The sequence below is a fragment of the Cucumis melo genome, chromosome 1 (assembly GCF_025177605.1).
Source record: "Cucumis melo cultivar AY chromosome 1, USDA_Cmelo_AY_1.0, whole genome shotgun sequence".
NCBI lineage: Eukaryota > Viridiplantae > Streptophyta > Magnoliopsida > Cucurbitales > Cucurbitaceae > Cucumis > Cucumis melo.
In genome coordinates, this window is record NC_066857.1 from 3,598,199 (window position 1) to 3,622,948 (window position 24,750).

At 29.3% G+C, this 24,750-nt stretch overlaps 2 protein-coding genes across 2 annotated transcripts; one reads left to right on the forward strand and one right to left on the reverse strand.

The window, feature by feature from the left end:
- The first annotated feature begins 14,400 nt into the window (after positions 1–14,400).
- On the forward strand, positions 14,401–15,060 carry LOC127149502 (uncharacterized). The gene is made up of 2 exons (XM_051085254.1): positions 14,401–14,567; positions 14,736–15,060. The coding sequence occupies exons 1-2, from the start codon at positions 14,402–14,404 to the stop codon at positions 14,882–14,884; spliced, it is 315 nt and encodes a 104-aa protein (XP_050941211.1). The 5' UTR covers position 14,401; the 3' UTR covers positions 14,885–15,060.
- Positions 15,061–22,686: 7,626 nt separating this feature from the next.
- On the reverse strand, positions 22,687–24,313 carry LOC103504352 (probable O-methyltransferase 3). The gene is made up of 2 exons (XM_051085261.1): positions 23,395–24,313; positions 22,687–23,196 (listed from the first exon to the last, which is right to left on the reverse strand). The coding sequence occupies exons 1-2, from the start codon at positions 24,193–24,195 to the stop codon at positions 22,897–22,899; spliced, it is 1,101 nt and encodes a 366-aa protein (XP_050941218.1). The 5' UTR covers positions 24,196–24,313; the 3' UTR covers positions 22,687–22,896.
- Between the last annotated feature and the right edge of the window lie 437 nt (positions 24,314–24,750).

The window sequence follows — 24,750 nt, forward strand, 5'->3', positions numbered from 1 at the left end:
AATAAATATTATTTCTAAAAAAATACAAAGACAAAAGATTTCTAAATTTTTTAATAGGGCAGAAATGTTGCATGTGTTTGTAAACGAGTTAAAACGACATTTTGTTGTTTATTTTATTGTGTTTTATTAATTTCTTTTACCATATATAATAAAAACATTGATTAATGTCCTCTCATGTCAATTTGCGATTCATGGAAGAAGTACCAATAAAAATATATATAGATATAGATACGAAAAAAAAAAAAAAAAACGATAATATATCAATATCTAAAATATTAAGACACGGTACATTTGAAAATACATTTTTTCTTAGAAGACATTGAACATAATGTAAATTTAAGGGGTTTTTTTTAAAAAAATAGAAAAATAGTTATTTACAGTCTATTAAACAAATCACTAAAAGGTAAAATTCATACATTTGATTATTTATCTATATGAGATGTAAATATTTTGTGAAATGTTTAATTTTTTATATTTTTCCTAAATTTAACATAAATATACTAAATATGTGATTCATTAAATCTATGAAAAATCATAAATTATCAAATTTAATGACAATGATACGAAATACAATATAAACACATATAATGTGCAATGTGAAAAAGCAATATAAAAAATATCGAAGTATAATAATCAATAAAAGGCAATAGAAAAGATACATAAATTTATCATAGAAGAGGAAAAAGATTAGAGGAAGGTATGAAGATAAAACAAAGAACTTTTATTCGTTAAATTGGTGAAGATATTCGAGACGGTTATATTTTACAAGACTTTGTGAGAATTCAAATATGATGACGATGATCATATGATTTAAAAATCGGATCTTTTATTTATTTATTTTCTTTAGTTTTGGACAGAGAAATGAACATTTTTATGAATAGGTTGTTTAATTTTACGTTGAAGAATTGATAAATAACCAATAAATTTTTCTAATTTATTCTACAAATCTTTTATTCTTACATAGAAATATAATTGATACACTTTAATTAAATAAACCCTAGTTAAAAATTAATTTTGTTTTTTTTTTCCAAAACTTAAATTTCTCACATCACCTTGGACTCCCATCCCTTTATTTATTAAATTAAAATCTTGACGCAAAGAAAAAGAGAAGAATGATATTTGAGTATAATGAAAAAAAATAATAGAACTGACATATTGGAGTTTAATACTCATGACAAGGTAAAGTAAACTAGAAAAATAAAATAAGTACAACACTTGTTTAAAATAAACTCTACAAATTTGTAAATAAATATTCCCACAATGAATCATAAAATCCTAGAAAAATTAGGAAGAAGAAAGAATTGTAATATTCCTGCAATGAATTATAAAATCCTAGAAAAATTAGGAAGAAGAAAGAATTGTGAGGAAGAAAAAAAACACTCAATAAATCACAAAATATCCGAAACTTGAGACATTAAAAAATTTATATGTGGATAAATTGCATCAAACATATGAGCTGAGAAAGTGAAGTAGAATAACAATGTGCCAAATATCAATTTCCTATCTAGCCTTTAACTAAAAATCAAAACCCTAAATTATTTAAAGTGATCATCTTATTTAACATTCTAATCATCCAAATACAGAAACCCACTTCATATTTTTGTTAGGGAGTTAACAGAATTTTAACGACATGAACCAAATTATGCTCTTTTTAAAAATTTAAAGACTAAAATAGATACTTTTAAAAGTTTAGGAATCAAAATAAAACAAACATAGAATCTCTGTTATTGATAAGTTTTATATAAATGATAAATGAATATATGAAAAAGACTTAATTATTAGAATGACACCTTTTGTAAGTATAGAGAGACATATTGTCAATATTTTTAAAATTTAAAATTTAGAATTTAATAGTAAAACAAACACAAATTTGAAAGCAAAAGAACAAAGGTTATTTATTTATTTATAATGGAAGAACGAAGGTTAGAGTTTAATTACCATTATTCATTGTTTTTGAGTTACCAATACTTTCCACCGTTGATTTGTTTTGCATTACCATGGGTTGGTCGGCAGAATAAATCATGAGAGTGTGCTGTCAAATAATGATGAAAAAGATGGATTATATTTGAAACTCAATTTGTAGCTGATGATTAGTTGGACGTTGGAAAGTAGATCGACAAAGAGATTGTTAGATTTTGGAAAAATACAAGAACAGTAATTATTCTACAGTTGAAAAGTGTAAGAAAGCATTCTGCAAGGAGTCTATATGTCAACATATTTGGTTCTAATCATATCCAAATTATATTTGGTAATTAGAGTCGGAGAGAGGGTTTTGATTTTTGGTTGGTAGTATTTTCTTCACTTTGAAGTGTTGGTGGGAACTTTTTAGAAGCCTTCTCTACAACATTCAGCTGTTGGTTTCTTTGAAGGACCCTAAATTACTCCCAGTAAAGAAAATGCTATCAAACTTATGAAACAAGGTGCAGTTTTAGACGAAGAAACATATTCCAGAATAGATTGAGAGAAAAGTTTGTGTATATTTATTTTGAACTTCTATGATTGGTGGGCGATCATATAAGTTGAAATTGAATCGGTGGAAAATGAAAAATGAGATTAAGAGAGAGAGATAGGTCGAAGAAGAGAAAGAAGGGAAAATATGTGTATATAGATTGAAAGAAAACACGAGAGAGAACATAAAAGAGTAGGGTGGTGATGCAATATAAATAAATTGTTTTCATCTGTATACTAACTGTGCAAGAGAAGCATTATTAAACTTGGTTTTTATGGAAGCTTACTAGAAAGTGGTGTTGATGCAACTATTGAAAGTTCATGTACATGTATATGAGTAATGATAATTTTGTACATAAACAAATAACAAGGACATTTTTTTTAACTCATCGTCGCGATATTACTTGAAATTTCAAAAATTTCATTTGAAACAAAATTTAAGGTACAAATAAATAATTTCTATATAATTTAGCTATAAATAAATGCAAGATGTTTAATTATATAGGTAGTTTGGAGAGATCAATGAAAAATTTGACCGATCAACCTTTATAAAATATATGGTTTTAATGCAGACACTTGAGAGACTAAAAAAGTTAAATACTTGTGTGTGTATGTGTGTATATATATATAATTATTTAATTAAGAGAAACAAACGATCTTTGCTCACTTATTCTTATTGTCCGCTACCATGTTTCAAAGAATTATTATTCTATTTATTGTTTATGTGTCTAAATTAGTTTACATCTTATTAAAGTCTATGTAGTCTATCACCTATTTGCTTCTTAGCCTACACAAATAAAAATATTCGGTAGATATATGTTATAAGAATACACAATAGATACCATATTTTGGCTATTTATTTTTTACATTTAATTTACTTTATTTTATTACTTTATTTTATTAAATTAAGTTGATTTGAATTTAAATTTATTTTTTAAAAAAAAAAGAAAAAGGAAAAGATAACAGTAATTAAATTTCATATATTTTCCCTGTTTTATCTCAACTGATTTTTCTCTCCACGTTCCCCCTCTCCACGATTCTTCCTCTCCACGATCGCCTCCTCCCTCTCCACGATTTTTCCCACTATCACAAACACGATCTTCATGATGATCTGTCAATCTTAAAAAAAAGTTACCTAGTGCCCTATAAAAAACAGAGAAAAAAAAAGAGAAAGGGGGATTTCTTGATTACTAAAAAGAGAGACCAGTTAAAAGGGAAAAGCAAAAAAATTTATTCAAGGTAAGTTTTTTTTATTGTTCTTCCATTCTTTAGATTTAATTTTTTTTAATTCGTTTTGATTTTATTCCTTCGTGAAATTTTACTATATCGTGTTTAATTTTTTTTAGATTTAGGGTTAGGGTATTTTAATTTTGTTAGGTTTAGACCAATTGAGTCTATATCGTTGTTTTGTATTCTAGTTGTTTTGTATTCTAATTTTGTTGGGTTAAACTTGCATCAAATTTTGGCTAGGCTGTACTCTGTTTAATTTTTTTGGGTGTTTAATTTTGTTAGGTTTAGACCAATTGAGTCTATTTCTCATTAGCCTCTGTTTTCTATTCTAATTTTGTTGGATTAAACCAATTGGATATTATTGTATCAAATGTTGCCTAGGCTGTACTGTGTTCAATTTTTTTAAAAAAATTATGGCTCTTAGTAAAATCAATTGAATATCAATAGATGTTACATCAAATTTTCCAATGTGTTTAATTTTGTTAGAGATACTATCACATCAAATCTGCTTGTGCTACATCAAATCCCCTATGCTTTAAAATTGATTTAAAGTAAGCAATTTGATTAAAATTTGTTAAATGTAGAATTTAATTTGGTTGTTTTACTGTTTATTAAGTATGTTTGATATTGATTGATCAGATTGGTTGAATGGCAGAGTACTTATTTCAGCACTGTATATTATTTACTTTCCAAATATTATTTCTCAAACATTATATATTTCTAATATAGTATATTATTTCCAATATTTTATTTTTGAATATGTAGATATTATCTCCAAATTTTATTATTTTGCTACATATATTGTTGGTTTGTATTATTTGTCATATTTGCCAACTATTTTATACTGTATTATTTGTCATATTTGCCAACTATTTTATCTTGTATTATTTATGGGAAAGAGTATATTTATGGTTAAAATTCCATAAATACAGAAATTTCTCAATTTTTTAAAAGTTAATACAATTATTTTTAAACAAAGTATATCTAACAATTTTATATTTTAGAATGTGACTGAGTAGTGTTTTCTTTAAAATTGATTAATTCTTTAGATACATGAAATTTTCCATTAAAGGCCTATGATGGAGATCAAAATATCAAAGTTTGATATTTTAATATTCTTGAGGTAAATAAAAAATCTTTTTAAATAAAAATTAAATTCTATTTTTCTAATGGCTCTCATGCCACCCATAAAATCATCAATTCAGACTTAGTTTTTTTAGTTATGAATTGATAACCATGGGACATTTTAAAAATATCAAACAAAAACTTTGTTTTGTGAACCTCGTTAATTTAGTTTTAAAAGATAAATTTTGGTAATCATTTTTATGGGTGTTGTGGGGTGCTAATACCTTCCCTACACACAACTGACTCCCGAACCTTAAATCTGAATTTACGTAGACCAATTTTTTTTATGGTGACCAATCACACCTTAATATGATTCACTACAAGAAAATGGAGCATCCCGACGCCGAAAAGGACGTCGGCATAAAGAACGTCGGGAATAAGGGCTTTCCCGACGCCGTCAACAACGCGTCGGGAAAACAATCTTTCCCGACGTACCACGAAGGCGTCGACAAGAATACGTCGGGAAAAGGGTAAATTAATTTTAAAAAACGAACTATTCCCGACGCCGTGAACAGTGCGTCGGGAGCGACGTCGGGAATAGGGGTTTTTCCCGACGCCGCATGAAACGTCGGGAAAAGCGTTTAATGAGCGTCGGGAATTCCCCTTTTCCCGACGCGTTTTGAGGGATTTCCCGACGCCACGTCACTGCGTCGGGAAATCCCTTTAAAATCGTTTTAGTTTTGTAATTTACAGAACCGAAACCGAGAAGGGAAATTAAGAAAGGAGAAGAAGTCGTCGCGATTTTCGTCGCCCTTCCGCCATTGTTCTGCTGCCGTCCGTCGCCGCCCTCCCTCGCCGTTGTCCCTCGCCGCCGTCTGCCACTTTAGGTAAGTGGAATATGAAAATTTATTTAGTTTAAGTTTATGTTTTAGGGTTTTTTTTTTTTATGAAAATTAGTTTAGGATTTTCTTTTGGAATAGATTTTTGTTTGTTAAGTGTACTTTTGTATAGAGTGTGTGTAATTTGTGATTGAATTGAAATTAAAATTTGAAATTTGAATGGTTTAGGATTTTTGTTTTAGAAAATTGAATTGAGGGGAGATTTTATAGTTAAATGAAATCTAGAGGTTCACGCTTATGTTCGCTCGATCTAGAGATCTTTACGCCCAGAAAGAGTAAAGAACCATGACCTTACTAGTTTACCGATGTAGTCGCTTGTGTTCTTCTTCGCCCCTCTCGAACCGGACCCCTATAAAAGTCGACCTTACGAGAAAAATGGATTTTCTCTGCAGTCCTTCGAAGTAAATAAATCCAGTTCGCATCTAATTTCAAGCCCAACGACATACCCAATCGATCGAACTCAAACTTCGAAGATGCGAGGAAGTCAATAGAGTAGAAGGATAGGGATAGATGCGAGGGAGAATGAAATTTTGCGCGCGAAGCTACGTTGTTTTGCCGTTGGGTGTAAACGAAAGGGAAAAAAAACTAAAAGATTTTAGGGTCGAACTCTTGACTTAAATGTCTATGAGAACATTACCAATTAGGCATGCATAAATATTTAGTGTTAAAATTTATTTTTAATAAACTAAACAATATAGCTGATCCAATTGTCATTCCCAAATTCAATTCCATTGCAATCTTCAACAGCATAACGTTATCTTTCGAGCTTCATATCTCCATCAATACCAACTCAATTTACACATATAACCACTTGCTTTAATGCGTTTTTTTTACGATCTTTACATCTATAATCATAACCGTAGCATTTTATTAGCGTATCTTGACCTTGAATTTCCTTCAAAATTTCGTAAAACCAAGTCAAAACTTTGAAAGACCATAACTTTGAGCATAGTTGTTCGAAGGCAGCTTGTCCGCCTTTCATCCTCAAAAACGTTCGTTTTGGCCCCCAAATTGGATTACACAATGTTTTTCACCAACGTTTCATGGTTTTGAAGTTTGAAACTACCATCTCCAAGTTCCTCTATTGTGCTAATTTTTTTATCTTCTTTCTTTTATATGTAGAAACAATACAAGGACATGAAAAATTAGGTGTGGCGGTACCCATATGTGGTTACAGTCCATGTTCGAACCAAGCGCATGTAAACGTCGAGCGGGGATAGAGAGCGGTATGTGCGGTCGAGGTGGAGGATGGGCTTGCTTGGATAATGCTTGCACCTCGTTGCGGGCGTGTTGTCGGCATGCTTTCCTCTGTTCATTATGTTTATGTTTTTTCTAAGCATACACACCTCGTTGGGAGACTTTTCATTATGTTTATGTTTTTTCTATTTTGAGAACTATATTTTGTTGTAGCCAACTTATTCGTATTATTAATTTTAATTCTATTTTTTTAATTTGTGTTTGTATATTTATTAATTTATTTTAATTTAATCCAAAACGTCGCAAAATTTTTTTGAGCAATCCGAACATCATTGTGAATGTTTGAGCAAAATATTATAAGAAAAAAAGTAAAAATAAAATATTTTAAAAAATATATAAAAAAGATTTCCCGACGTTCATTACGTCGAAAAAAAAAACGTCGGAAAAGAGGTTTTCCCGATGCCGGAATATGCATCGGCATATACGACGTCGGAAATACCTTATTCCCGACGCCGTATATGCCGACGCATCTCCCGGCGTCGGGAAAACCTTTTCCGACGCCGTGTTGGTACGGCGTCGGGAAAGCCTCTCGCGACGCATTTCTCCCGACGTTCTTTCCGACGCCGTTTTGTACGTCGGGATATCTTTTCCCGACGTACTTTGCATTTTCGCCGACGTATTTGTGCGTCAGGAGTATCCCCATCTCTTGTAGTGATTGGTGGCGACTCCAAACCTTTTAAATATTAAAGATTAAATCATTGGAGGATGTCGGCCGCTCCGCGTCGCGACACACAATATTGGTGAAATTCCAAAAAAATTGGGAGTTAAGTAGTATTCCAAAAATTTGGAAGTTAGTAGAAGATTTGAGGGAATTTGAGAAATTTTATATTTTTACTATATTGTGTGTGGAATTTTTTGGAGATTTTTTTATGGAGTTATTTAAAAAATATAACAAAGCGGCAAAATGTTTATACTGCATAGAAAAATTTCAAAAATGAAAAAAACTCATAGACCTACAATAAAAAATACAAAAAATGTCCTATCAACATGCAATTAATTCGACACTCATGCACATAATATTTTTGGTACACGATCTTATACTAACATCGTTTAGATTTGACTATATGATCGTTGGCTATCAAAATCTAAACAATTTTTTTTTTCACGATTTTTGGTACACAATCGTTTAGATTTGGCTACCCAATTCTAAACAATTTTTTTCAAGGTCCTTGTTACATGATCATTTAGGCATTTCTAAATGATCGTTTGAATTTGGCTAACAAATCTAAACGTTTTTTTTCAAGATTTTTTGGTACACAATTGTTTAGATTATTGGTTACCCAAATCAAAACGATCGTGTTTTGAGCTCCAACGATTTTTTTCAAGATGTTTTATGTTTGACATATGATATTAAACCAAATAATAGGTTGTATGTATTATGTGTGAGAGTAAGAAATTTTATATTTATTACATATGCCGTAAATATTTTGCTGTTTATTATATTTATGAAAATTAACATTTTTTTTATTGTATTGTTTTGTGTGGAATTTTTGGATAAGTTAGAGATATTATTGTGTATGCATGTGTGTGAGCAGAGGATTTATTAAGGGGCCTGCATGGGCACATGCTCACCTCACCTTATCAATTTTTATATTTTAATATTAATTTTGAAGTTTCAAATTATAATTGTAAATTTTAAGATTTGAATTTTTTTAATAGAAAACCGATCCGAAGAAAATTTCTGGATCTGTCATGTGAGAGTAAGAAATTCTATATCTTATATATATTTTTGATTGCGTGCATGCATATGTGATCAATTAAGAATCAATACTAACCGATCAATTTTATATGTATGGATTGATTTAGTTAGGTTTTGATTGATTTTTTTTTAATAAAAAACCGATCCGAAGAAATACCTTTTTCATTTTTCTTCAAATGTCCGACTTTATACTAAAAATATTAAACCATGCCATAAAATTGGTTTGATTTTTTGTTTTCGGGTCTTTTATTGCACACCTACATAGGCTAGTTAGTACATCCTCAATAGAATGACTAAAGGCATGTTGGAGAAAGATTTCGATTGCATCGACTAAAATGATATTTTAATAAATATATTTTTAATACTATTTGAGTGGTTGAATTTGATGCATGATGCTTTCATAATCAAGTAGACCCAAAGGAAAGGAACTTATGTGGAAAATTGGAGTCAATGGTCCTCAAAATTTAGTTTGGCACGTCTCTTGAGGCCTTGTGGGTCATTTGAAATAATATTTCAAGAAAAAAGTTATACAAGCTCGAGAAATTATTGTAAAATAAAAATATTGTTGAAAATATTTATAAATATAACCATGCTTCTTATTTTCGACGTTTTTCCTGATACCTAGCATAATGCATTGGAAAAAGCTTTTGCTCCCGACGTCTTACTTTTGGAGTCAGAAGAGCGAGCTATTCTTGACGATTTTTCTGTCGACGTCTTTCTCTGCGTCGGGAAAACCTCTATTTCTTGTAGTGGTCCTCAAAGGATGCTAGGAATATATGTTGGATTTGATTGTTTATCAATTATTAAATATATTGAATCCCTGACTGGTGATGTATTTACTACACAATTTGCTAATTATTATTTTAATTAGACAAATTTTTTAACATTAGTAGGAGAAATTAAGAAGTTGGAAAAAAAAGTACATGGAATGTATCATTATTGTCTTATTTAGATCCTCGTACAGATCAATGTGAACTTGAAGTCAGAAAATAATTCATTTGCAAAATATAGCAAATCAGTCACCATATGCATTTGTAGATGCAAAGAAAATAATAAATCACATATAGTAGCTGCACATGTCTCCATCAAAGATTGATATCATTACACAATAACATGTTGTCATTAATGAATCTGGAACATGCCAGAAGCGTGGTAGACCATTTAGTTCCAAAGATAAAAATCCTCGAAAAAGGAATTGAGTCAATAACTCGATTAAAGATGTGGATGTTTTAGAAGAAATCCAAAATTTGACTGCTAACAAAAATGTCGAAGAAGATAAAACAACCGAAGATAATAATGAGATCTCGATATACTATATCATAAAAAGAAAAAGATGAAACGAACTAATGTAGTTGTTGACAACATTTTTGCATATAATATTGTTGCTCTTGATATTATATTTGAAGATGAGGATTCTGAACCAAAATCTGTTGAAAAATGTCGATAGAGAAAAGATTGGTTTTTGTGGAAAGAGGCATTTGAGGCTGAATTAAATTCACTTTTCAAACGTGAAGTTTTTGGACCAGTAGTCAAAACACTAGAAGGTGTCAAACCTGTGGGATGTAAATGAGTATTTGTAAGAAAAAAAAGAAAAAAAATGAAAAATAATGAGATCACAAGATATAAAGTAAGATTAGTTGCACAAGGTTTTTCACAAAAACCTAGTATTGATTATGAGGAAACATATTCTCCAGTGGTGGATGCAATCACATTAAGATTTTTAATCAGCCTGACTGTCTATGAAAATTTGGACATGCATGCATCTTATGGATGTAGTCATAACATATTTATATGGATCTCTTGATAATGATATTTACATGAAAGTCCTATAAGGATTTAAGGTACATGAAATATATAAATCAAGTTCTCAAGAACTATGTTCAATAAGATTACAAAGATCATTATATGGATTAAAATAATCAGGACGAAAGTGGTACAATCGCCTGAGTGAATATTTGTTGAAAGAAGGATATCAAAATAATCCAATATGTCCATTGTGTTTTTATAAAGAATTCACAGTCAAGATTTGCTATTATAACTGTATATGTTGATGATTTAAATATAATTGAAACTCCTGAAGAGTTTTCAAAGACAATAGATTATCTTAAAAAAGAATTCGAGATGAAAGATCTTATGTATCTTAAAAAAGAATTGGTGCACCTATGTATCTTACTAATAATACAAGACCAAATATTAATTACATTTTCTATAACACAAGACCTCGAGTTGTAAGAAGCACTAACATTTTTATATTATTTATCATATTTTATTATTGCATTGATAGAAAAAATCCAAAAGAAATTGGAGAAAGTGAAGAAGTAAATTTTTGTGAGATTTTTTATTTATATTATATATTATATTTTCTCGATTTTCGTATTCCGATTGTGCCTCGTTTTCACACTAATCTATATAATTTAGCTATAAATAAATACAAGAATAGATGTTTAGTTAAAATTGATAGGTAGCTAGAAGACCTTGAATTATATTAAATGGAAAATTTGACGGATCAACCTTTATAAAATATATGGTTTTAATACACAAACTTAAGAGACTAAAAAAAATTAAATACTTGGCCTCCTCCACCAAGATATATTAATCTATGACTCCAAATCATTATTCACTCTCCATCCCAACAGTTAGCTTGCATTATTATATATAGATATATAATTAATTAATTAATTAACTAAGAAACAAATGATCTTCACTCACTTACTTCATGTATCTTACAAACATATACTCTTACTATCCGCTGCCATGTGTCAAAGAATTATTATTTCATTTCTTGTTCATGTGTCTTAAGCTTATACACCTTATTAGAGTTCATATAATCCATTGCCTACTTGCCTCGTGTCTATAAAAATAGAGACATTCGGTGGATTTTGCAAGAACACAAACATTGGTGAAATTAAAAAAAATTTGGAAGCTAGTGGAATTCCAAAAATTTTTGAAGTTAGTGGGAATTTTTGGAGAATTTGAGAAATTCTATATTATATATGTCGTCACGTACCCGAGACGACGCAGAGCGACCGACACCTAAAAATGGATTAATTTTAAAAACGAAAAAGAGATAGTAATCACCGACCTTTTTTATGGTGTGATTGGACACTGAAATATAGTAAATAATTTTAAATAAAAAATTGGTATGTGATAAAAAAACTAAAGTTGAGTTTGAGAACGGAGGAGGTGTTAGCACCCTATAATACGTGTTTAGAAAACGGTGACCAAATTTAATGTCTTGAATAAAATTCATTTAAAAAAACAAAAGATTTTTTTTTATATGTCTTAGTTTTTTGCTCATCACTTGAATATTTTAAGCAATGATCCCATAAAATAAGTGTAATATATTTCATTAATTAGACTATATTGAGAAAAAAAATTTCGCCTTAAGAGAATGAGAAATTATTACAATTTCTCAAATTCTATCATGGACTAGCTAGTCTTCGAATAAAGATTATTTTTAAAACATTGATTAAATTCATTTTTTCTTGAGATCAAATCTTGGACTCCTAGAGATATTGATCCTTCATCTCAAGAATCTAGAAATAATTGACTCCAAAAAATTTTTAGATATTATCATAGAATTTTTTTTTAACTAAAGCGATGTGAGTTATTAAAAAAATGTTGGTTAGGAAAACCTTATGAAATATAAATTTAGTTTTGAACCTTGAAAAAACATAAAGAATATAATTTTAAAGAAAATGATTTTAAAAAGAAAATTTAAGAAAGATTTCAAAATCACTTGTGCTTTAACGTAAAAAAAATTTAAAACTTCTACAAATTTTAAATATCAAGAAATTTTAAATAGAAGTCAAATAAAGAAAAACACACCATATAACAAATCAAATCAAATATACCACACAACAAATTAAGCAAATAATATAAGATTTTATTACTTTAAAAAAATATTAGGGGTCGATCTCGGACTCCCGAAGAAGCGGTCCCTTCACCTCAAGTATTTAGAAATATCGGATTCTTAGATATTTCTATTATGTTGCCGGAGTTTTTAAGGATAAAAAGTATAGAGAATAATAATATAAGAAAATAAATGACGTTAATTAATTAATTAATAAAAACAATATTATAGTATTATCAAAATAAATTCAATCTAAAATTTCAAAGAAAAACGTGTATATATATTTGAGATATTATTTTGTGAGAGTAAGAAATTCAATATATATATATATATTATCTTGTGCGTGCATTCGATAAAGAATCGAAACTAACCCATCGATTTTATATGTACTAATTGATTTAGTTCGGTTTTGATTGATTTTTTCTAATAAAAAACAGATCGAATAAATAATTTTTTTGATTTTTCTCCAAACATAGATTTGGTTTGACTTTGTCTTTTGGTTTTTCTATTGCACCCCTACAGAGGCTATTGTATTGAATGATCAAAGGTACCATGACTACAAATTGGAGCAAAAAAAAAAACTTTAATTGTATTGACTAAAATGATATTTTAATATTTTAATACTGTTTTATTGATTGAATTTAATGCCAGGCTGCTTTCTTAATCAGGTAGACCCAAAGGAAAGGAAACGTATGTGGAAAATTGGAGTCAACGTTCGTCAAAATTTAATTTAGCATGTCTGTTGTGGCCTTGTGTGGGTCGTTCTAAATAACATTTTCACTTCTTAAAGATGTTTTGGTCATATGTGATTGAAGGGTGACAATATACGAAGATAGATGCATGCATGAGTTGGCTCTTAGTTCGTACTTGATTACCACAATCAATTAACGATAGATACTGACATACACTAATAAATTTCTATTAATTTTTCTATCAATTTTAGCGATAGACACGAATAGAATTATCGAATTTCAAATTTTGCTATATAACTACTCTGGTAATGTTACTAATTTAAAAATTTTCCTATTAAATCAAATTAATAACTATTTAATATTTTAATTACTTTAATATCATATTTTTAGTATAACATAATCTTTGCGAGCTTTGTTTGTAAATTTGCAATAGATAGCCAGAAAGATATTGCATTTGTAATAGGGAAATTGCATAGAGAGTTATCGAAGGCTATCAAAGGGTTATCTACTTTTGAATTTATTACTTTTGCAATTTAGAAAATGTAGTGACATGAGCTCTATGTTCATAAATTTTTTTTTGCTATTTTTGCAAAAGCACCTTTGTAATATATCAATGATTTTGTATGATTCATAAACAAAGCAAATTTTTTAAATTTTATTTATACTTTTTTTTCTTAAAAAATTTATTTATGTAGACTTTTCAAAAACTAGTAATGCAAATTGATTTGACATATACATATATACACATATACACACGATTGATTTTTTAAATAATGTGTTTTTTAAAAGGTACGTAAAAAATAGGGTAGGATTAATTTGTTTGTTTGAATAGTGTATGTGAGATGTAATCCTATTTTCATTCAATATTTTATTTTCATCGTAGAAAAGTTGTATATTAATTAGAATCTAAATCTATATGTGTACATATATATTTTTTTTAAAAAAATTATAAATAATTTTTTAACTTTTTTACAACTAAAGGGAGTTTAGAACTCCAAGTAACTTATTATAATTTTAGACTAATTATAGTTGAATTAGAATAGTTTGTAATTTTTTTTAGCTTGAATTATAATAATACATGTTTAGTGTGTAAACTATTTTAGTTTTATAAGAAAATAATAAACATGGTAAAAAATAATAATAAAAAATAATGAAAGTAAAATAGTAAAAATGAGAGCAAGTTTTAAAATAATATTTACTATTGTAGTAAAAAAATGTTTAGTTTTCATATTTTTTTGGCTATAAAAGAGAATGGGAAATGATTCTCAAACTTAATCTCCAAAACAACTTCAATTGGAAAGAAATCAGAATGAGTAGTGGAAAGGGACGTCGTTATTCATTCCTTGCTTTTTTCTTCTTCTTCATTCTCTTCATCTCCTCCGAGGTGACTGCAGCAAGGAAGCTGAAGATGGTCCAAAAGAATGGTGAGTTTCTATTTATATTATGATCGATGTTATGTAGCATTGAAAATGATTGTTATTATGAAACAAATTTTGATAAAATTCAACGTGAAAGGAAGGACGACTAAATTGAAAATTATTGATTAAAAACGAACTATTTGTTGATTTATTTGTAATGGTCTCCAAACGCAGAACAGAGATCAATTAGCATCAGCCCGAGAACAGGAATCCGCAACAAACCGGTCTGCGGTCGTAGCGGTCGTTATACCGATTGCATCCCTAGAAATAAGCCACCAAGTGAAAGGTGCAGTCCCTATGTTAGAGGATGCAGCCCGCCGTAGACCGAGTACTATCACCTATTTCTCTGCAAATGATCAATAAATCATTCCAAAATCACATGGATTGAAATCTTGTTTTAAATTGTTTGTGTATTAATTTATCCTTTGAAATAAAAAGTGTGTGTGTATAATTCATATATATAGTAGTTTATATATATGATATTTCACTTTGGAGTTCAGTGTGTTTTTTATTGTATGATCTCTATGTATTCAGAATCAATTTGGACTTTCCAAATATATATATATATATTACCAAACGTTTGAACTACTGCTTTGTTTTAATTCTTGTTTTTTTTTTTTTTTTTTTTTTTGTATTTTTAATAAAAAACTAAAAACAACAAAATGTAATATAGTTCGACTTTTTTAATTAATTCTCTAACAAATTGAACCATCGTTAACAATGACCAATCTTTGTGTTTCTGTAAAGAAATAAAGAAATTAAAGATACAGACCTTTTCTTTTTTTACATAAATTTTTTATTTTATAAACGGAATATATGTAGCTATAAAAAGAGAGAAATCTCGTAGCTCAAGGTTCGGATAGTGCCCCATGAGAGAATCGGTCACAATCGTTAAAACTATTTTCAAATATAGCAAAAATGAGCCAAAATATTTATGTACAATTACAAAAGCTCACATTTTATCTACGATGAACTGACGATAGATTACTATCTATGTCAAGATTGTGATGTTTTGTTATATTTGCAAAATATTTTAAGAAATTTTCTTATTTAAAATAATTTCTTTGTAATTAAGAACTTCTATGGATGTAAAATGGCTCCATGAACACATATATTACTCTTGCTCCAATTATGGTAAATAATAACACCTATCAACAAATTTTTTGAACTATACCTCTCAACTGATTTTTATTATTAGAACTTTAATTACATGATGACTAGTCTTTTTATTGATTGTTAATACACATATTATATTGTTAAATTGTTGCTTGGATAATGACCTTTGCTCTTCCATTCCTCAAATAGTTATTCCCACATAAAATACATTTGATTCTAACAAATCTATGTTATTTTGTAATAATCCATCCAACAATTTATAAAATTTTATAGAAAAATAATATATTTGAAATTGCATTTAACTTGAAATTTGGTGAGTTTAGTAGAAGTTACTTTGACCAATAATTCACTTTATCTATATTGATTCATCTTAAATTTTTTGATTTTGCCATAATGACCTAATGAACATTTACTGTTGTCTTTAACATTATCATTTTCTTGTCAAAATTAGTGAAATCCACTGGTGGAATCCAAAATTCCTATGGTTTTTTTTTCATTTATTTGTTAGAGTAGTATTTAAGAGCTTCTTGGTATTTAGATAATTACAAATATAATAATTAAATTCAAAATATTAATATATATGAGAATATTTTTTAAAAATATAGATATAACAAAATCTGTCTATAATTAATAAACCACGTTGTCAATAATAGACTTTGCTATATTTTCAATTTTTCTAAGATCTTACTATATACTCAATTATCATTCTTTTTTTTTGGAAATTCTCCGTTGGAAATACTAAGAGACTTTTCCATGTATACATGATCTTCTTCTTCTTATTACTTTTAGAGTCCCACTTGGAAATATCAAGACTCCTTGGAGGATTAGTGTGATTTAAGAAAAATCTCCTTCTTTAATTTTTATGACAAACTTTTAACCTCTAGAAGATATTAAGAAAGATCTCTGTTTTGATTTAAAGAAAAATTTAAATGGGAAGACTTTCCTTTTAACCTGTCTTTTATTTACGTATTATTTTTTACACTAAGCTTGTATTTGTACCGTATTTTAGATTAATGCATCACTTTTAAATCTAAGATGTGACGAGTACATATCATTAATATATCCCTCAAGTAGCTAACAAAATACAAATGTGTTTTGAGTGGCTTTCTGGGTCATTTTCCGATAAAAATAGATGTGATGAGTACATTAACGATGTGTTAACCTAATTGAGATACATAGATATGCGTTTACTATTTTTCTTCTTTTTTCGTGTACATCATTATACATAGATGCAACTATTGAAATGTCATGTATATAAGCAAACGATAATTTTGTACATATACAAACGACAAAGACATTTTTTTTAACTTCTTTTGAAAATTTAAAAATATTTTCGCGACGTTATTGGAAATTTCAAAGATATTACTTTGAAACAAAATCTAAAGTACAAACAAATATTTTCTAGATAATAAATGCAAGAGTTGATGTTTAGTTAAAATTGATAGGCAGCTAGAAGACTTTGAATTTATATTAAATGCAAAATTTGACTAATCAACTTTTATAAAATATATGATTTTACTACACAGACTTGAGAGACAAAAAATTATTAAATACATGGCCTCCCACCAAGATATATTCATTAATAACTCCAAATCTGAACTTATCTTGGGTTATTATTCACTCTTTGCTATGTATGTATATATAATTAAGAAACGAATGATCTTCGGTCACTTACTTCATGTATCCTACAAATATACATTCTTACTAGAACTATTATTCCATTTCTTGTTCATGTGTTTTAAACTTACACCTTATTAGAATCCATGTAATCTATCACCTACTTACCTCTTGGCCTATAAATGAAAACATTTGGTGAATCTTGCAAGAACACACAACATTGGTGAAATTCCAAAATATTTAGGAATCGGTCGAATTTCAAAAATTTGGAAGTTAGTGGGAATTGTTTTAGAATTTGAGAAATTCTATATTTTTTATATATATTTTTCTATTGTATGTGAAATTTTTGGAGAATTTGAGAAATTCTATGTGTGCGCAGTGTGTGTGAGAGTAAGAAATTCTATATTATATATATATTTTTGTTGTATACAGGTGTATGGTCGATTAAGAATCAAAACCAATCAATCGATTTTATATATACTAATTAATCTAGTTCGATTTTGATTGATTTTTTTAATAAAAATTTGATTCGAATAAATACCTTTTTGTTTTCTCTCCAAATATAAATCAAAGAAGCAGTGTCCAACTTTATACTAAAAAACCAAACCGAACCAAACCATTAGATTGATTTGATTTTTTGTTTTTCGGTTTTTTACTGCATCCCTAAACCCTAAATAGGTTATTTAGTATATACTCAGTAGGACGATTAATGGTACCATGGCTACAAATTGGAGCAAAAAAAGCTTGGAATTGTATTGACTAAAATGATATTTTAATATTTTCATGAATTTTTTAATACTATTTTATTGGTTAAATTTAATGCCATGATGCTTTCTTAATAAAAAAAAAATAGACTTAGAGGAAAGGAACGTATGTGGAAAATTGGAGTCAATGGTCGTCAAAATTTAATTTGGCATGTCTTTTGTGGCCTTGTGGGTCATTCGAAATAACATTTCCACGAAAACAATTATTTTGATGCATTTTGAGCTATAAGTGTTGAATCATAAATTTTGTTTTCTTTTTCTTTTTAAAGATGTTTTTTTTTAATATAATTTTTGTTATATGTGATTGAATTTAAGGGTGACAATGCATGAAGATAGATGCACATACATGAATTGACCTTTAGTACTGATTCTTCTTCGTTACTACGAAAGTTTCATATATGAGTATACCATCTACTTGACTTCAATCATTTTATCTTTTATAAGAAAAATAATATTCAATTCAATGTTATCAATAGACGCAGGTAGAATAGTAGAATTTCAAAAATTGATATATTTTATGTAAATATTTCGATAATTTTGATATATTTAAAAATTGATCAATGATTTTTATATAATTTGTTCTTTGAACTAAATATATCATAGAGAATAAAAGAATGAAAAATAAATAAGGGAAGTGTCAAAGTTAGGATTTCAATTACACTTAAACTAAAATCGTTAATAAAATGATGAGCATAACTCATCTCACACATATTGTTTATAATATTAAGCTCAAAAGTTAAAACTTTAATATTCTCATCTCATATTTTGCAAGAAAATGAATAACAACTAAAATGGCTCCCCATATCTCTTCACCCCCTTCCCTTCTCAGTATCTTCTCTTCACTTCCCACTTTTTTAAATTCTTTATCATTCTATATAAATACATGGTTTCAAATGTGACAATGACCTTTTCTTTTTTATTTCTATTCTTCTTTCCTCTTTCTATTCCCTATCCATACCTATCCTCTCTACTTATGAAATCATCCATCAAATAGTACGGTTTATATCATTGGAGATTCGTCCAAATTCATAAAGTTCATACAACTAATACCTTCTCTCAACTCTAAGGTTTACTTTAATTTCTTTTACCATAAAACAAAGCTCCATTATCATTGTTTTTACAAATGTTACATTTTAGGTTTTGTTTTTCTTAGTATCAGAGTAAAAACAAAATAGAGATGTGAAAGTACAAAATATTGTTTTACTTTGAAGCATGCTTCAATTATATATTTGGAATTTGAAAAGTTCCATATTAATATTCAAACTTGGAAATTATTTTAAGAAACGGTCAATAGAGAATTGAAATGACAACTAAAGAATAAACTTTGAAAGACATATTTATCATCACTTACAACATCGTTAAAAATCAACTTTGTAAATTACTTGATAATTTTAAGTTTTTGGTTTGTTTGTACTCCTAAACATATAATAGGAAAAAAAAAATTAATATCATTGGTGAATAATAAAAGCCCAGAAAGATAACAATTTAAAAAGAAAAAGAAAGTTTTGCCATTTTCATACATATATATATATATATATATATATATATATATACAACTCTTTGTCACATTCCTTACACAAAGAAATTCAATCATAGATGGTTCATGAAAGCAACTCAATTGTGTAGATCTATGTACTTTACATTACACAACATCAAAAAAACAAATATATATATTTTAAAGAAACAATTTACGAAATTATATAAAACCAAATAAATAATCAAATCAAATCACTACCATGAATAATTGAGTGCTTGCAGTCTAATAATATAGTAATTGTCTTAATCTATCTTTGAATATAGGGATTTAAGGCCATTCAAAATAATAATAAAACATGATATATGCAAACACCACAATCAAATAACCAAAAAACTACTCAAAACTAAAACTAAACTATATCTTTGAATTTTATTTACAGGACCGACTTGTGATGATACTTAAACTAAACTAAGAAAGTAAATAAAGGTGATCGAATATGAAAGTTATTAACTAAGAGAAGTTTTAGAGAAAATATTTCATCAAAGGTATTGTTGAACACGCATGTTTGACTCTTCATGTAATTAATACACAACACCTAGACGTAGATTTCTTTTATCTGGATTGAATCTTTTGCAAACAATCTTGAAACCAAATTAAGACTATGACATTATGTTCCTGCATCAATAATCTCTACCACTGTCGAACTAAAATAGTGATCAATTCAAACCACAACCTAACATGCAAGATGTAATTTAAACCTACTCTTTCAAGCAAGAATGAAACCATGGAATCATTCAAACCTTGATCAAATATTCAAAAGTATTAAAGACCAGTCATGCTAGAAAGTGTAAATGTAAATTACCATTCAAAAAGAAAAACTTTCAACAAATCAAACATAAAAATTCATCTATCCCTAAAGCAGTGTGAGAAATTTAGCCTAAAATTTCTCCTATAGACAAGACCAACATCATCAGAATGATCTAAAGCTTTTGTTCTAGTGATTATTATACCCAGACTACTGAATTTAAGAACTTAACATCAACAGCAAATTCCATTAAACCACCCATGATTAATTGTAATTGAAAATCAAATGCAGAACTCCATAAAAGTTGGAATCAAAGCAAACAAAACCCACACAACACCATCATCCTTCACATTTCTTTTCCCAATAACCAAAAATGGGCTGCCGGAAAGATGAGATTTTTGCAACTTCAGGGCTCCAAATTCCCTTAATCAAATTTCTCGATCCTCCCAATAAAGCCCGCAACACAAATCTTCCATGCAACCAGACAAAATTTAGACTCTCTTCCTAGTTTCTAATCTAGCCATTCCAACAGATTCTATTATTTTTTTCCCTTTCTTTTCATAACAATCCATCATTCCTAGGATTTGTATATAGCGACCGACTTCAACTCTATGTTGTATATACCTGATGTGTTAAGTTAATAAAACTAGAAGACAGTGAAATTAATCAAAGCATCAATACAATTATGTTCCAATTTTTTGGGTTTTGCAGCAGAATTGATGTGTGACCGCATCATATGCCAAAATAGTAAAATATATGCATGAACAGAAAACTACTCGTATTCTATATGCCTTGACAACTTTCCCTTGTCTAAGAATCCATAATCTAAATCGAAATCAAAAAACATGCTAAAAACCCCAAATGAAAGAAGATGGAAATTTTACCGTGAGAAGATGTATTTTGTGAACGCGGACGAATTTGATTCCAAGGGTGGGCGAACCTGGTTGCTGGTTGATGTGAATGCGGACGAGCGGATGAGTTTCAAAAAACCTGGTTGCTGTGAACGCGGTTGCTGTGAACACAATTGCTGTGAACGAGGACGACCGGATGAATTTCTTTAGAAGGAGAGAAATGCGGCCGAATTTGATTCCAAGGGTGGGCGAACAGAACAACAATCGATCGGAATGGTGGCGGCGATAGAAATGGTGGCGGCGATAGAATGGCGGCGTCGATTAAAATTGTGGCGTCGATCGGAGAAGAAATGAAGGAGATTCGGAGAAGAAATGAAGGAAGTTCGGAGAAGACGAGGGTCGAGATTTGGAATCGAATAGCTAGGTCGAAAAGGTAAAGTAAGAGAGAGAATTCACGAAAAAAATTATTAAAAAAAATTAAATGGACCTTTAATGTCGGTGGAAAACCGACATTAAAGTGTCTATTTTTTCACAAAATAAAAATATTAAAAATTAAAATTTAAATGGACCTTTAATGTCGGTTCTCAAAATGGCGGACCTTTAATGTCGTTTTAAAACCGACATTAAAGCTTTGTCTTAATGTCGGTGGAAAACCGACATTAAAGATCCGCTTTTTCAAAACCGACACCAATGGTCTTTTTTCATTTTTCCCAAGCGACATTAAAGCCTATATTTGTTCTAGTGAGTAGTTTACAAAGTTTTAAAAATTGTGTTTAACATGAAATTTGCGAATTTACAAATAAGCTTTGACCACCTTGTATTTCTCAAGGCTGCCCCTGATCTTTAGTAAGACATAAAAGCCCCATTGGTCACTAAATCAACAGATCAAACATCTTTAAAGACTACTCGGCAAGCTCCATTGCATTAAATCTTACTGTTTTCAATTAATATTTGACTTTGTTTGGTGGCTTTCCTCTAGCCCTTTTTGTTTTTCCTCCTTGCTTCCTGTACCATTTTCTACTATATTAATGAAGTGGGATCGAAAAATGATGATGCTAAGGGAGTGCCCACCTAGTAGAGATGTACTGATGCACCTACTAACCCAATCGTATCTTTTATCAAAAAACATGTTGATCATCTCATTACCACTTTGAAAAACGACCATAGGAAGCTCAACCACATTAACAAAATACTGAGATAGACATTTGATTACTGTCTGATTATCATCTGGTTACCTTCTATATTTTATTATCTTTTTTGTCATAATAATTTCTTTTATATTGCTTGATTGTCGAATCACCATCTGATTAGCTTTATTTTGCCATTTGATTACTCTTTTTGTCATATTGCTTTCTTTTGTCATTCGATTACTCTTTTTGTCACAGTAATAAGATACTAATTAGATAACAATCACAAAATAGTGAATATATAATAAAATCTCACATAGCAATCAAATAACGATAATATATCAATCTAATAGCGATCACATGACAATTATCAAATAAAAATTACAAAGTACTTAATATCTAATAAAAACCACGTAACAATATGTTGACAAACTGTGACATACTTTAAATATCATCTCTTTCCTTACATCGAAAATGTTTTCAATTTTCACACTACAACACAATTAACTCTAAATATAGCTCTTATTTAACCATAATAATAATAAATTTGATCTGAGCTTAGACATGTAATTAATTGTTTAAGGATAAATTTCAATAAGAGACCTTAAACCCAAAATTGGAAATATGTTATAGCCACTAAATCCAGCTTCTATAATAAGATGAGCCCATTCTTTTTCATCTCTCTCTTTTCCACCAACCATTAGCATCACCATCATATCAAAGAACAGTTGAGTTTCAATGGAAGCATCTGTTTTGTTATTGCCCACCACCATATCAATTACCATTACTTTTCCTTTCTTCTCATTCCTATTGATTGCTTCTTTGCATTTCTTCAAAATCTTCACACATTCTTCATCGCTCCAGTCATGTAGTACCCACTAATGTTTTGATGATCCATATGTGCAAATATATAAGCATTATTCACATTAAACTTTATAAGAAAAACATAGACTAAAATTTTAACCTATGTATATTATCTCGTTAATTAATTTACTATGAGAGAACTTAAAAATTAAAAAAAAAAAAAAGAAAAGAAAAGAAAAGAAAAAAGAAAAGAAAAAGATTTAAGGTTTTACCTTCAATAGAAGTGCATCAGCAGGAGGAATAGATTTAAACATATCCCCTCCAACAAATTTCAAGTTCCCTTCCGCTTTCAAATCAGCCACAACTTTTGGAAGATCAAACACAGTACATTCCATTTCAGGAAAAGCTTGAGCAATGCATTTGGTCACATTTCCAGTCCCACCACCAACATCTACCAACGATCCAACTCCATCAAACACACCTTTACATTTCTCCATCAAAACACTAACCACAAACTTTGCATCACTTGCCAATGATGCATCGAAAACAGCAGCACCCTCCGACGACTTATTACTCCCCATGTACTCCCAAAACGACACTCCGTGAGCGCTTTCAAACGGTGGCGTTTGATCCTCACTTTGCAACCAAGCTGGGAGGGAGCTCCACGAATCCAATAGAGGTGGTGTGAGAGTAGAAAACAAGAAAGGAGCTAGAGTCAAGGGGTTGGTTTTAACAAGAAGACGAGATGAATTGGTCAACACATATCCATGATCTTCTTCTTCTTCTTCTTCTTGATCTTCATCATTTTGTTCACTCAATTTTTGTGTTAGGAAGAAGCCAGAGTGGACTAATACACGCATTAAGCGATATATGTAAGGAGTCTTTTCGAGAGGGAGTTCGAGGGCGGAAACAAGTCGAGAAAGGGGCATGGGGTTGGGGCCATGACGGTCGATGGCGTCGGGTATGCCGAGTTGAACTGCACATTTGAGAGCCATGGATTTTGTGAAGATAAAGATTTGGTTCCATACGTGAGATTGAGCTTCAAGAAGATCCTTGGCCTCAAGTACTTCCATATTTTGCACTACAGTACTCTACAAAGATTCTTGAACTCTTGCCAAGTTAGAGGGATTGGGATTAAGAATTAAGATTATGATTCTTCATCTATTTATGAATAACTGATTTTTGGTCAATTTGATGTGTTAAATTATAATGATCACGTTTTTGTTTTTGTGTTTTTTAATTAGTTCTATATATTTTTATTCACATTATCTACCACTATATTAAATTCCCAAGATTCAATATGTATTTTAGTCAATGCATACCCAATAGGCTACATCAATTTTAATGAGGTCCCAGTCAGGAGTTTTCTTTAAAAAATAATTTCAAATATTTTTTTCTCACATTATTTTTTCTATATTTTTCTTTGGTTAATAATACTTAATTATTTGTGTGTGTAGACTGCACTCATTTTTTGAATCTAAAGTATCTAGTGACTTGGGGTAATAAGATAAGTGTCACCTGTGACGAACACGTTTTGTTCCTTTATTTTTGTTTTATATTTTTATATTTTTGTTTTGTTTTGTTTTTTTTTAATATTAGACACAAGATAAGCTAAGATGTGTATTGTA